At 37.9% G+C, this 16,040-nt stretch overlaps 1 protein-coding gene across 5 annotated transcripts in view; it reads right to left on the reverse strand.

Moving 5' to 3' along the window:
- Positions 1-16,040, reverse strand: part of ARMC2 (armadillo repeat containing 2) — a 68,944-nt gene that overhangs the window by 14,035 nt on the left and 38,869 nt on the right. For 4 of the 5 annotated variants that reach the window (XR_009114296.1, XR_009114297.1, XM_058021396.1 and 1 more), the window contains exons 14-17: positions 4,853-5,168; positions 3,360-3,482; positions 1,471-1,584; positions 39-171 (exon numbers count right to left, since the gene is read on the reverse strand). Coding sequence is in view for 3 of the 5 variants with exons in the window: in XM_058021396.1 (XP_057877379.1) it covers positions 39-171; positions 1,471-1,584; positions 3,360-3,482; positions 4,853-5,168 (686 nt within the window). In the remaining 2 variants the exon portion in view is untranslated. Of the gene's footprint in view, positions 1-10; positions 172-1,470; positions 1,585-3,359; positions 3,483-4,852; positions 5,169-16,040 lie in introns of all 5 variants that reach the window. The other variant, XM_058021397.1, reaches the window with a different exon arrangement.

A 16,040-nucleotide genomic window follows, 5' to 3' on the forward strand; every position in this document is an offset into this window, starting at 1 on the left:
TCAAAATTACCTTTTCTCAAGCACAATCAGGAACTTACTTTCCAATTCCTCCTTCTTCCATGAGAAAAGCTCGTTTGTTCTCATCTACTGTGAGATTGAGGAGAACTCCACAGGCAGGAAAACAGACCTCTCGGTCCTTGGAATCGAGCAAAGCAATCACAAACTTGTATACTGGATTGTAAAAAGGAAACAATATTACCAGGAAGATGGATTTACCATACAAGCGGCATTACAACACACTTATTAGAAAGCAGTGAAATGCAGGATACCCTATCCAAAAATTCACCCTTGTAGCGTATTACTGTGATATTTGTAGAGGAGGCACATGACAGAGCAACATATGCTGAACACCAGTTCCTTCAAAACAACAAACCAGAAATTCTAGTAATAAAAATACACCAAAGAAATGTGGAAATCCCATCAGAAGTTGACCAAACTGAATTGAAGCTTATTTCTTGAAATTATCACCTCCCCGTCCATCCCAGAGTCAGCAGAAACTGCAAGGATTTGGCATCTGGCACTCAGAGGGGGAAGTTCTTTCCCCTGTGATCCAGCCTGGGGCTCCAGTGGGAGCAGCATCCCCAGCTGCTGGCACTGACTGCAGGGCTGTGCAGCCAGCCCCAGCCTGGGAGTGGGAGCTGGGCTGGCCTCTCTGAGAGCAAGCCCCTCTGCAATTCCTGAGCTTGGCACACCAACACCACTGTCTCTCCAGCTGGAAAATTTAGTCCTTTGACTGAGACTGTTCACCAGGAACCAGCTCCTAAGAGTCACTTCTCCCTTCATTTATGGTGATGTGCCACCCTTGGAATAAAGAGTTGCATATTGTGACATGATCACCTCACTTTCAGCACCAAGAGGCAGAGAGAAAAAAATTACAATGAAGTGGTGTCTAAGCTGATGACACACCTTCTGTGGATAGCAAGGAGTTGCCATTTTCCCCAAAGCTCTTCAGCTACACAAAGCAAAAGGACTTGAGAAGACTTGTACCCTACTTCACCCCGAGGCAAACAGGAGGTCTTTGCTGAGGCAGACAAATCCAAGCCACATGGTACAAAGTGCTAACAAGCTGTCAAATGTGGGAATCAAAAATCTGAGCTTATGAACCTAAATAAGATTTTAATTGGATTTTAATTTTATATCATATCACTACTAACCTGCAGGATCTGAAAAGCTATTTGAGTAAAGGGAAATTTCAAATTTGAAACTTCAGGAAAAACAGAGTTTTTGTAATATGTACCTTTGTGAAAGTACCATGGCATATTTTTCCTACTCCAATATTTCCATTTTAATGAAACTGAAACGAAATGGTATTTATAATGGCTATTATTGGATTCTAATGTTTGCCTAATTTGCAAAACATCAGGGAAGATTGATTCTACCCTTTAACTGAGACAGCTTATTAACAACTTTTTCTTTTTAGAACCGTGGACATTCAAAAATAGAACTCCTACAAACGCAAAAGTAACTCACTCTTTTTCTGCATGATGAAGTCACGGATCTCATGATGCTGGGAAAGATTGCCAAAGACTCTGACAGCCTCCACAACTGCATCCATATTGTCCCTCATTAACAGCTTTAAAAGCACTGTTGGTTTGCAGAGTAATTAAATAAAAATTATAAATCACAAATATATAGCTCTTTTTTATCAATGAATATCAGAATGCAAACAGCAACAGCTATAAATGTAAAAAATGGGAGCAGTTGTCTGTCTGGTGGCAGCAAAGGGGGTGAGCTGATGGTAGAACAAGAACAAAATTGCATATGGCTTCAAAGATAAAACAAAGATCTCCAATATGGGACTAAGTGCAAGGAACAAACGAGGAGTTATAGAGACAGTCTAAGCACAGCTGTAATAAGGGGAGCCAGTTTTGCTATGCAGTTTTGAGTGAGCTCATGAAAATCCAGGAAGGCATAATTAAAAAAAAATAATATAATATAATAATGTAATATATAAGAGAATTGATTTAGATCCTGAACAGATGGTATTATGGTGGGATGAAATTATTTTCTGACATTAGCTCTGTTTTCTCTTAGTGCTGCTATAACAAGCAAACACATTTTCTCTCAACAGCTACTTAATATTGTCCCAATCACTTCCTTGCTGCTTTTCTGCTTAGCAATTTCACATATGATCAGTGTGTGCCTCAGCAGCAGGAGTGAGACCTTCAGCACTTCCTAGGAAGAGCTACAATCATGGAAGATTTCGGTGCACGGCAGAGAGTGATGTTACAGAAGTTACATTTATCAGTCTTCTGTGAATACAAAGCAAAACACTAAAATCAGTCCATCACACAGAGGACTAAAATAAGTCAACCCTTAGCCCTTCATATGATAGAAGAGATAAAGAAATATAGAAGGGAGGTTGGTTTTGTCCTCATTACTTCTGCCTCTGGATGTTGCAATACTGAACACATCTTGAATTTGTCTTAAAAAGACATCTGAAGGGATTTTGCCCACCACTCATATCAAACAGGAAGCATTCTCAAAATGCCTGCAGCAGCAGAAAGCCTGTTGATCCTGCATCAAAAGGTTTCCTCTTTCCTCAGTTCAGGAAGGTGATGGGACTGGCTCCATATGCCAACACACAGGACAGAAGTAATCTGTTTTCAACCAGCAACAAGAGGCAGCTGGCTTACAGGTGATAAAATGAGTTGTGACAGAACAGCAGAAATGTCACCTACAGAGAAAATGATGTCTACCAGTCTAGGCACTGGGCTGACAGCCAGGATATCCTTTCCTATTCCTCATTCTACCTGTTGTGTGAACTTCAGGTTCTGTCTCTCCCCAGTGTCTGGTCTATTGAGATAGAGAGATGTGCAAGACACAACCTCTCTACCTTTTGTACAACATTACACAATAGTCTCAGAAGTCAGTGCAGTTCCTACACATAACTGATTATTGACCACCATGTCAAGAGGGGAGAGAATCACTCAATATAATATTGCCAATGGATTTACAAACCAGAAACAGACACAAATCTGATTTTACAGGTATAGAAAGTATGTTTTTATCAAGAAGAAAAACCCTCTTGCCATACTGTGATTAGAAGGAAAAAGCAACATGATTATTTTGGCTCAGGTATATGGATTTTGAAAAAATCTGTCAAAAATTGCTCAACAGAAAACAATACAGCAAATTCCTTTGTGGAGGAAAAGAAGGGGTTTTGTGAACAACCCAACTATTTTCATATAAGTCATAGTGTTTTCAAGAAAAATGGGAAATCATTATTGAAAGAATTTAGCCCTATGAACTTTATACTCCTGCAAGATAATACCACAAAATGTTGTGTCTTTCTGTTGTGTCAAAATGTTTCTGCTTTCAAAAAGCTGTACAAAAAGTACTTGTTTAAAAGTCCTTACTTTCAGCAATGTGTAGCTGCTTCTCTTGAACTGCAGAATTCTCCACTTGGTAGTAGGACAAATTGTTGATTGCTGTTGCAGCATTGATGACCAACTCTTCACAATCATCGACTGACTTGTATTCTGAGAGTAAAAAAACCCAAAACATAGGCATATGTAGATAAACACACACATGTGTCTAATTTTGCAGCGTATTAGATCCCAGAAGCAAAGTGAATAATAGTTTATATGGCCACTACTTCAGTCAAACCTTCTGTTGTTGAGTAACACGGCAGAAGCTAACAGGAACACCTGATCCAAAAATGGCAATACAAAACCATTCTTCCCCATTATTAATTTAGAGAAATCATTGTGACTTAGGCAAAATAGCTTAAAATTTAGTTAGTTAAGAGATTCAACAAATCCTCTTTGCTGTTTTAAGATGGCACTGAGTCCACATGCAGAAACAGGGCTGTGTGATAGACATGGAGAAAAAATGGTTAAAAAACCCTTCAACAATATTTGAAAGACTTTTCTCTTAGATTTCCTGACAGAATGTTAACATGTAAAAAAGTCTGAAAGACTTATTTGTCCGAGGTCTCTGGCCTCAGAAGCCAAGAGTGAAGGAAATAAAAGAGGGGTAAGTTCATAGGGAGACAGAACATTTTGTAGTAAACAGACTGATAAAGTGCTCAAGAAGAGGAGAGGGTAGCAGAGAGAAGCTCTGAAGGTCAAAAGCACTTACAAAATCATTAAGACATTTTCAACCCATGAGACAGAACCAAGTTGTGTGTCTGACTCGTCTCATCCCTCATGACTGCTAAGACAGTGTACAATCAGGTTGATTACCTTAACATAATATTTAATGTTCTTATTACACAGTAAAATATACTGAGCTGTTTAACATGTATCTTGTCACAGTTAAACTGTTATGGGCCAAACAGACCAGCCCTAGTCTGTAATCAGATTTACAAGGGGATCAGTAAGTGGTAAAGGAACTGCAGTCCTAATCCTCCATTTGGAAGGAGACACTCTTCCATCTGAAAGAGATAAAAGGTTGGAAGACTGAAAAAGAAGGAAAAAAGTAAGAGAAAATTCTTTACAGAAGCTGAAAGTTATGGGTGCAGAGAACAGGAACAATCCAAAACAGTCACAAAAAATACAAACCTTAAAAAAAAAACAAACCACCACCAAACACATCTATATAGCACCTGATAAGAACAAACTTTGCTTATATATTAACTCTCAGTGAGATGTGTTTAAAATAAAATTTGTTTTCTTATCTTTAATGATCCTATCTGCAAATCTGATCCCTGAATTAAAGACTTCTACAACATCTTTCCCCAGATACTGAAAAGTCAGTACCAAAGCAGCAATGCTTCTCAAACAGGCCTCCTACATAAAACAGTTTTTGAATGTCAGCCAATTGACTTTGGGGTTTCTTTGCAATGGAAAGTCTTAAACTCTCCTTACAGGCTGAACAAAGATAAGAAGCACAACATAAATGTTATTACCTAGTACTGTAACAAGTAATCCTACAAGAGGATGGGCAGCTGCCAGAGCTGCACCTACTCTAGGGTGAATGGAGAGGTTGGCCAGCACTCTGATCAGTTTTATCAGAACATCTTCTGCTTCTGAAGGATACTTTGGTTGGCTTTTTCCTTTTCTATCATGGTGCCATGTCGGTGCATTCAAATCAAGTTCATAGTAGGTTTGGAATAATGATGTCAAGGTGTTAACACTTCCTTTTTCTTTAAAAAATTGCTCCCGGGACTGGTCATTCCTTGCTGTTAAATTCCCAAGAATGAAGATGATACGGATAACCAAATCCTATAACAAAATAAATAAACAAACCACGTTACATGGACAACAGTGGAAGGTGGCAGCTGCTTAAAAAGAAGACAATACTTAATCTGCTTCCCAATTCAGATAACAGCACATCCAGAACAACTGAAGGAATGCCAAACACAGTAGCTAGAAATAATTTTTTATGCTACCAATTTTCAAAACTTGATTTACAGAAGAAATCAAAAACATCTGACAGAACTAGATACCCGCTGGAGTAATTACTAATGCAATATACTTAGGAAAGGTCATCTATTTTTACCAAGCCCACAGTAATCTTAAAACACCTTAGACCACACTTTATATAACTAGAATAATCAGAAAAATCAGCAGAATTTACTATCTATCAAGTAAGAAAGTTTCAGCTGTGACAGGAAGAGACCATAACCTTTCCTTTTCTAGGCCTGGTAACTATTTTAGAAGTTAAACTCTTTCCCCTTGATTTGTTACTGTTAAATCCAAATTAGGTTTTATTCATTTTGTTGTTCATTCTAACTGCTTACAGATAGCTGACTTATTTGTTCCTAATTTTTACCAGAAATACAATTTAAATTCACTGGTCTGTCATTTCTCAGTTCCTTCTCTTTCTCTTTTTAAAAACAGGCACCCTACAACCTTGCAATTCTTCATAACTTTTCAAGAATCTCAGAGACTGAGATCCCCTTTTAAACACCAAAAGGTAAATTGCATCAGCTGGTTTGATGACATTTAATATGCTTCAGTCTGTTTTTCAGTGACAAAAGACTCCAAGCTAAAGTAGAGATTATTCATTTGGTCATACATAACCCTTTCAGAAAAAGAAGCAAAAAAAAAGGCATTTCACACTTAACTATCCACAGTACCTGCCAGTAATGCTCAGCTTCTTCTGAACACCAGAGAAATTATTTCCTTGCTGTCTTCTCAATTTACTATAAAAAGTTTTGTTTCTTTTTATGTCCCTTTGTAGTTGCACCTCACATTGTGCTCTGCTGGGGTTTTCTTCTGATTTTATATGCTCTTCCTACCCTTTTACTTTTATCATTGTTGAATGAGACCTACTTTCTATTTTTGTAAGGTATCTTGAGATCTCATGGTTTAAGCAAGTTGCTCTCCTAAAGCACTTTCTAGCCTGACCTTCATTTTGTACATTCTGAGATACAACCTTCTAGTGGCAAGACTAGGGGATCCTAACTGAATGGCAATTCAACAACATCCCTGCCTGTTTATTACCCACCAGTACGTGACAAGAAAAAAAAATTCTGAAAGTCTAAAGTAACTCAGGTTTAAACTACTTCAAACATCTCCCTCTGTCACTTGCATCAAAATCCACTCATTTTAAAAGGAGTCTGTAGCTTTAGCTTAATGGTGCAGGTAAAGTAACAGCATTTCTTCAAGTATGAGAAACATCTGCCTTTAGCTGCTAACCTGCTGTACTTGCACTAACCTAGAATTTTACGGAACAATTATTCCACTGTTTTTGTTCAAATATCATCATTATATTTACACATATTCTAACCCTCCCTGGTATTAGCAGCATAAGTTAACCAGGCTCAGTCTAACTTGTTAAACAAGCTAATACTGAAGTAAAAAAGATGTTTAGGCAGCAACTCCTCCTTTGATACCTGCCTTCATCAGTAACTTTCAGGTCCTAAGCCTCTGCCACAAGACACTGGCAATAACATCCTCTCAGGAAGATGAGTGCTATGTCTGAACATGAGAAGCAGCAGTCTCCTATGTGAGGAAATGGTTTTCACATTCATGTATTTAATAATATCACTCTGTAGGACCCACTTCCACTTTTTTTTTTTTTTTAACTAGGCATCACATTTTTTCTTAGGCTCTAAATGTCATCACGACAATTTTTTATGAATATTCTTAATGACTAACCACTAAGAGCTTTCACCTTTGCTGGCACAACACCCAACTCACAAAGGCTGTAAAAATTTGAAGCAAACAACTGATGAATCAGAAGAGAGAACTGAAAAAAGCAGGCAATCTAGTTTGACTCGTTTATATTGACTTTCTAATTTTGGTCAAAATGGTATCAGCCCAGCAACAGCTCTGCCCAATCAGGAAAGAGACAAACAGGTACCACACAGCAATCAACTGATATTTTGAGAAGTGTGATCTCAGCTGTGCTTTCCACCTACAGCCCAGCAAAACAAACTTATAAAATACTTCTTTTTTAGCTAAGCACATCCGGCTTTAATAGAATAGTACCAAAGCTGCATTATCTTTCAGTGAAAATTTAACAAGCAAGGACAAAGAGGAAAGCAGTACAACTTCTCCTGAGTAGTACAATGCTCAAGGATTTGTATTATTTTGGCTATATTTCTTTAAATGCTCATGGGTAAGGACTGCAAGAGTAAGAAGCAGCATCTTAGAATGGCTGTGTAAAAAGATCCATGCAGAACTACACGATATTTTGAAACTGCTTGCAAGACTAAACCTGTGCAAGGCCCATGGGCCTTTGTGTAGCAAAAACTCAATATAATAAATGAGATTACTGTTCATTTCCACGTCTGGAGCATTAACTACACATGGAATTTCTGGCATTCTTTCACACAGAAAAATTACATTTATCAGATCAATTTCTATCATATGGAAGTTTAAACATGTATTGCACTAAAGACAAACTAGATTAAATATAGGAATTACACTCAGTTATTTCATCTTTTTATAGTGAGGCATTCCTGTGAGACATGATGAACACAGAGTGTACTAAAACCTGAGTGGAAGGCTATATATGAGAGCACACAGCTTCATCTACATAAATAAATTTGAACAAACAAATCAAGAAAAGCTTGAGAAGATCTTTCTATTTGCTTCCTATCTGTGAAGAAACTGTGATATTTTGGGTTTTGAGGTGGTAATGGCACCACATACTCCATCAACATGTAACTCTTATTCTTCTGGCAACTGACACATAAACACTTGATCATCACGGATATGAAAGGTTTCTTGGCTTATCTACTTCTAAAACTCTCTTCCTTGCCCTGCCCTAGCAGCAAAGGTACCCCATGGACCTGCTGAGTCACAGAACCTGACAAGAGTTTATCCTGGCAATAAAGTACACCTGCCTTCAGTGTAAGCATGATGAGCACAGGTACAGCCTGTACACGCATCTTATCAGGAAGGAAGGAAAGTAAATCAGGTCAGTAGTTTCTAACTAAAACAAGATCAACAAGGAAGGGCAGTCTAATCTAGAACCTGTGAATGCTGGCCAAGTACCTGCTGTTACCTTATCCAGGCCTTCAGAATGAGGGGGATAGTACAAAACAAAAGGTCAGATGCCAGCAGCTGAGTTCCTACTGAATCATCAGCTGCAAATGAAATCTGCTTTCCATGTTACCCAAATTTCAGTGGAGTTAGTCAAAATTCTACCACCTGCCCTGCTTCTCATTCAAATCTAATTTACACTTTACTTCCAAATTTGTATTTCTGCTTTATTATGCACCTTGGAAAGAAAACATGGGAGTTTAATAATCTACTTATAGGCAAAATTACTGTAGTTATACTAACCCAGAGCTAATCTCTTCCAAATACAGTAAATATTCATCTTGAAGTGACATTCTAGCTAGAAAAAATTCTGTTCAACCACAGAAACAACATCTGTCACAATATGAAACTCAATTTAAAGAATTAAAAAAAAAGGGGCAGAGGGCAGTGGTGTAGAACACACTGGAAATATCAAAACCAAACAGAGAACCTCCTGACTAAGTACTGTGAAATAAGGAGCAGAGAGAAGTTTTGCCACAGGGACAGCAGGGAGTACCTTGTCAGTGAAGAGACCCTCCTTCACCCCCCAAATATTAATGCATTTGAGGAGAAGGAGAGACCGTTAGTAAAATGCAATTATACTGTATCCACACCATAGGACCCTACTCAGTAATTTCTACATCCCAAAATCTGATCTGTTCAGCTAAACTTTTCAGAAAAGGGTTCATCTGCACTTAGTGAATTTCAGCTATCAAGAACTTGTGCTTAGGTTTGTTTGTGGATACCAGGGAAAGGAAAAGAAGAAAAGAAAGCACACTGTTACCAGAACAATATTTGATGAAAAGCTGTGTAGGCTCTCTAAAAGAACAGTATTTCAGAAATTAACTTAATAAAAAAAAAAGTTGAAAACCATATCCTCCATGGTATTGCTCCAATGACTGCTGATCTCTCTTGTTAAAATCTTTATTCTTATTACTAATTTAAATTTGAACAACTTTAGCCCCTATTTCTTATCAGCTCTTTTTTTTTTTCCTAGATTAAAGACTGGTCTTCTACCAGAAATGTTTTCCTTGTGCAGATTCTATTAATAGGCAGCTTGCTAATGGTCTGACCTTTGTCATGGATAAATTAATTTCCTTGGAGCATTTTAACTCTAGTAATTCTTGTAGCTTTTTCTGAGGTGTTCCCAAGCTTTCAGCATCATTTACAGAAGTTAAAACAAAAATTACAATAACATATTTTTATAGCAGTGTGTCTCACCAAGCAGTATTATTATTACTGATATTTTATTGTTTATCTATCTAGTAATTACATACACTCACTTGTATCTTTTGATACACCAGAACAGCAGGTTTCTATATGATACATGCCAACTGGTTCATTACAAACTCTGAACACTGCATTTCTGATAATTTTACACTCAGTGTACAGATCAAATATTCTACACTTTTCTTAACATTTTTGCTTTTTCTTCCAGCCAAAAAACCCACAAAAAACCAAACAAACAAAAGAAAAAACAAACAACCCCAAAAAATGAAAGCTTTAGGAAGAAGCCCAAACACATTTCAGCTCAGCACACTGTCTGAAATCATACTGTAGGGAAAGAGTGACCTTCTGTAGTTATTCACCTTTATGAGCAGGAAAATTCCTTCAGAGTTGTCAGAATATCTATCCTAGAATTGCTACTTCCTTCTTGGAAATAGAAGCAAATTCAGAGAGAATGACTGATCAGTAACAAATATGCAAGTACACACACAAAATACTGGAGAAGAGTCTTGTATTCTTTTGTTCTTTAGTGATCAATTACATTACTGATCAATTTCCTTTTTAAAATTGTCCTAGGCACTATTACAATGTTGGGCTACACTGAGGAGGAATCCAACTGAAAATATGTACTGGCACATGTAGGAGAAAAGAACCACATTATCAACGCAAGTTCTTTGTAGGGTTACCTTGACGAGCATTTCAGCACAAGCAGTGCCATAAACAGCACTCAATCTCCTTTCCATACAGAGTTTCTTTCTTCTCCCACATTGCTGCCTCAGTATTTGGGATCAAGGAAGCATTTGTATGGCTGTTCAACAAACTAGACAGGATAGCAATGCAGATAATAACCAGGAAAGGATTGGGGTTCTTTTTTCAGCTTCATGGTTATTGGAAGCTGGGTCAGTTCTCTGACACGATGTATGGTGCTGTCACACAAACAGCTGTCCTCAGCCCAAATGAGGGATGACACAGAGAAAAAGGGAGTAACCAAAACCCAAAGAACACTTGGGACAGCACTGGATAACCATTTATTTAGAAGCAAGCAGTAGACACAGGAACACACCATTGCCCCCAGTACAACGTTAATAAAAAAGCCCTTTGGAATCTCAGAAGAGTGTGACAGCACTGAACAGAGCATCAATAACACTCTCAGAGCATTTAAAAGGCAAATGTGGACCTGACTAAACACAGGTGCAGCACTACAGTGTGTAAGGAAGAGCCTGAGGTTGCTTTTGGGCACTACATGACTTACGTTCTATGAGTGACTGAAACAGACAGATGGTGGGTTCCTGGAGCTCATCACAGAGTTATCCATAAAGCAGCCAAAACACCAGCCAGGAAGAGCAGGCATCACCACATGCACATAAGCCTTTGCCCAATCAATAAAGCCAGAAACACAGTGGGAAAATTCCCTGCAGTTAGAGGCCTCACCTGTGACAACCTTCCCCACAGCAGCACTCCCAAGAGCAAAGAGGACATTCAACAGCCCTGAAACAAGGTTTTTTCTTTGGGGGAGACAAGAGCAAGTCTCACAAGCAAAAGCCTGCTGGCTCACAGAGGACAATAAGCTGATTTGGGAGCTGCTAACTGGTAGATGCATTTGGGAAGGAAGCTGGGCACCCAGGCATTTATCAGTGAACCTGATAAATGTGGACAAGTCCTTACAGAGGATGACAAGGCAACATCTCTTCATTCAATAAATTGTTTCTGACAAACTGATTGCTAAATCAACCAGGTAAAGCAGTGTGCAAATTATAATTGAAAATAAGTGCAGTTCTTCAAGCTGATGCAAGAGATGCAAAAATAATAACAAATCTTTTCGAATGCATCAGGACTGGGAAGTTTGCCAAAATCTGAAGAACTAATTGATGATCAGGATAAAATAGGAGCACTGAGAGAAGAAAATGTAATTGCAGAGAAGCTAAATGAGTTCTTTGCATTGATTCATGCCCACTCTAGAAGCAACTGGGAGATCTCAATGAGACAGCATTCTCCAGGGAAGGCTCATCAGAGCCATCTGTCCAAAAGTGAAGCAATCACAAACAACTTTAAGGAACAAACTGACAAAACAAAGAGTAACCAATCACTAAGACTGGATAATTATCCAACAGTTCTAAAAGAAATAATTAATTAAATAGCTTAATTACTAACAGCACTATGCAACCTCCTATAATGGTAACAAACATGAAAAGATTCCAAGTGAGAATAAAGTCTGGTGTCTGGACCAGATAAATGAGAAGAGACCATTAAAAAAAAAACAAAAACGAAAAAACTAGTGGACACAATCAGCTTTAAGACTTCTAATTTCTTCCTTATGCATTTACTGAGTTCTTTGAAGGGATTAACAAACATGCATAAAAAAGACCCATCTGATATCACCCATGTGACTTTCCAGGAGACTTAACAAAGTCACTCACAAAAATCCTAGTGAAACTAAGGAGTCATGCTGTAAGGGAGAATGTCCTGGTATAGATGAATGATTAGAGGATGTAAAACAGAGTAAATCAGCAGTTTCTGCAATGGTGGAAGATGACCAGTGGAATTCCCAAGGTTTTGTGCTGGGATCAATTTGGCCATAAACACAGAAAATGGGCAGCAGCAGTGATATGGAAGAATGTACTGATTACACCATGATATTCAAAGTACATAAGATGAAGGTTGACTGAAAAGCTGAAAAAGAATTGTAGTCAGTTGGTAATAAAATGGCAGATGAAATTTAAATGCATTAATTTACACATTAAAGGATCTATGGAAAAGAACAAGGCAAACATATCTTTCTGTATAAAATTACAGCTTTTAAACCAACCATATCTACCTACAGAGCAATCTCAGAGTTAATGACAGAGTTTAATGAACACAGATCAAGAAAATAAATAAAGTATTGGGAATTATTGGGAAATAAATTTATGCAGGCACATATATCTACAATATAGTCACATCTTAAGTGCTGTGTTCTGGTTTCTTCCTTTCAAAAAAAGAGACAGGAATCAGGATTGGAAAATGTTATGAGAAAAGCAACGTGGATACACCATGGCATGGAACAGTCTCTCTATCAGAAAGGGCTATGTAAGCAAGGACTCCTCAGCATGGAAAAGAGGTAACTTGAAGAGAGTAGGATAAACAATTAGAAAATCAAGGGAGGTGCGAAATGAACAGTGGGCTTTACCACATTTGCAATACAATAACCAGAAGGCCTCAAATAAAGACAGTAAAGGCAAAATTCAAAATAGGCAAAAGGAATTGTTTGCTATACAACTCCTCGTCAATGGATCTGTAAGACATTAAAAGTTTATATGGGGTAGAAGAGAAACTGTAGAATTTCATAGAAAAGAAGTCAGCTGAGGTTTATTTCATACACAGCTGGCTGAGGGTGTTTCCAAACTGGAAAGAGTTGGGGGTTTGGTAAGTACACACAGGAAGTATCATAAAAGCCTGCTCCGTTTTTACCGTTCTCCAGACATCTGAATCTCACCATTGCTGAGTATCAAGAGCAGACTGGATGAACTGCTCGTGTCATCCAATGTAATTATCATTTTGCTCAATAGGCAATTACTGCATCCAGTGATGTCAGATTCTTAAAAAAATGCTTCCCAATTTCAAAATGAGGAACACCAAGGTGTAAGGGGACCTTTCTATACAACAGGCATAAGATTGCTCCTATACAAATTTTAGTATCACACCCTGTGTTTGTGCTCTTAGGATTGAAAGCAGACTCCCAACTGATAAAACCTGACACAGAAGCTGGCAGGACCCCAAAATGCCACCTAAGCTCAGGTAGGTCCTGACTTATTGACAGAAGCTACTGTCCTATTAGGCAATGTCTCTGTTCCAAAAGCACGGCCTGCTTGTGACTTGTGATATTAACCACAGCCTGAGAAAGTCACTCTTGATGCAGCTTATCTGGAAAGCTTAGAGATGATAATGATGTGGGGAAGTGGAACAGAACCCTGCTAGAAGATTTCTTGAGATGGGCAAAAGTCTACAATGCTGACTAGAAGCAGAATCATTCAAAGCTTATCCTGTGAGACAGAGAAATTACACAAACACTTCTGACAGTTTTGACAGCATGTGGCAACCACCAAGGATTTTTTTTGTTACTCCACACAAGTAAGATCCAAAGCCAACCATGAATGCATACTTCAGATGTGTGTAAAAGCCCGATTGACTTCCCCAGTCCAGCCCTGAAGATTCAGCTTTTCCAGTCTTCTGTATTCCCCACCTAAGACTGTGACACATGGTATTACCAAGTCTTGCCAACTCAAATTCCCCAAAAGTCTGCCTCATAGACTTGAATCATTACTCTTTCATTTCTTCTGACTCCTTCACCCAAGAGAGAAAATGAGCTGAGAAAAAAAGGGAAAACAGTTATAACTGCAGTGTGGGGCAAAGAACAGAGACTATTTGGGTTGCAACTGTGGAATTCAGTGTGTGGTGTGGGTGCAAGTCATTATCCCTATTTCCAGGGCTCCCATTTTTACTTTCACAGTACTTAATAATTATCTTTAAAGTCACAATTATGACAGCCCTTGAGAAAGTCTGAATGCCAGTTCTCCTCTACTTCTTCCCCTGTGTTTCTTACTGCTATGACTGCCAGCAAAAAGCCTGATCCTACAAAATCTGCAACCTGAAAACTCAGAAACACACATACACACACTTCCTTTTTTCACATATCACTTTTTAGTCCTGAAGATTTTTAATGCTTTTATAATGATGATTTTTCCTTCTCTTTGATTCTTCCCACAGTGGACAATTTTACTCACACTGTTGTTACTTCACTTATTTTCAACACACACCAGCTCATACTGTAACTCATTAGCTGTCAACATTAAAAAAAAAAAGACGAGCAGTGCCAACTAAACCTCAGGAAAAACATTTGCACTCCACACAGCTCAAGTGTTTATTACATACTACAGAAAAAGTGGTGCATTACATTCTCTATGTTCTTTTTGTTTCTGCAGGGCTTCACTAAGCTGACAACTTACAATTGTATGTTTGTTTCAAAACTGCAGTAAGACATAATTATTCTGAAGACATTGCATATATAATCAACACAATGTAATAGCTAAGGTTTTTTCTAATACACAAGCTACTTCTTTACTCATTTGTATTTTGATAAAACAACTGACAATTTAACACAAAATGCAATGCTAACCTTGTGAAGAAAGATGTATTTTAGGACCACATAATAGCCAAAAGAGAAGCTGAATTATGAATACTAAATAACAACAATTTGAGGTAGATATGAACCTACAATTCATTATGACACAAAGCCATTATCTCAGGAACCTAGAAAAGCTACCCTTGACATGACAGATTAAGTTTACTTAATTAAAGATCCTTAATCTCGGTTCCATAATTTGTTGAGTTTTTAATTCAATGGTCACAAGGAAGAACAACTATAAATCTAGGAAAATTGATACCTTTGACATTTTTCATGTTATTTACATAGCATTTACATAGTATTTTACTAAAGTGTCTGTGAAGACAAAGCTATGCAAGAGCAGTCTGAACCTAGAAATAATCAGATATGCTACAGCAGATATTTAGAAGAGAAACAACTTAATCTTTGTTCCTCTTCCATGTGCATTATCATAGAAAACAAGGATGCTGGTAAACAGGAAAGGAACAAATTATTTTTGTATTTGGCAAGAGAAAGAATATTGTTCAGTATAGTCAATCCAGCTACCTTCATTAATTCCCTTCAATGATAGCAACCCAAAAGACCTCCTTCCAACAAATCCCCAAGAATTATTAACCCTGGGATAAACTGAACAGGATAACTAAATTATCTCAAACTAGTTTAGATGCTGACCAGCCAAGAAAGTTCCTTACTTTTAAGATGGATCTTAATGTAATTCAATATTCTCTGTTTTGAAACCTTGTTCCACATTTGAACATCTATGCTTGAGATAAAAATTATTTTCTTCCTAAAACTTACCTGGCAATAGGGCTGAGTAATTTGCCCTACACAGGGCACTCCACTCTTACCAATGTATCAATCTCTAAGACTGGGATCCTGCACCGAGCTCTGAGTTTTATCTTCAGTAAATGTAAGAAAGATCACTGTGATACAGCAGGATAATACAGCAACACCCCTGGAGTTCTAATAAAGTTGGCAGCAACTATACTCAGAATTTGACTTCATGATACAAGGCATTTTGACAAAGTCTAAACATTTATGTCTACATGAACATCCCAAATGAAGTATTCCAGGCATGTGGTTTTCTCTGGTAAAGGAGAGATACATTTTGATATCTTATGCAGTTACATAAGATGGGAAGATGACTACAGTTAAAAAAATAATGGTATGGAACTGACAGGGAAAAACACAGTTGGACTGCCTGGATGAAACATGGTCAGCATATCTGACCTCCCACACACTAATGGGGACCC

This window comes from Melospiza georgiana, chromosome 3, assembly GCF_028018845.1.
Source record: "Melospiza georgiana isolate bMelGeo1 chromosome 3, bMelGeo1.pri, whole genome shotgun sequence".
Taxonomy (NCBI): Eukaryota; Metazoa; Chordata; class Aves; order Passeriformes; family Passerellidae; genus Melospiza; species Melospiza georgiana.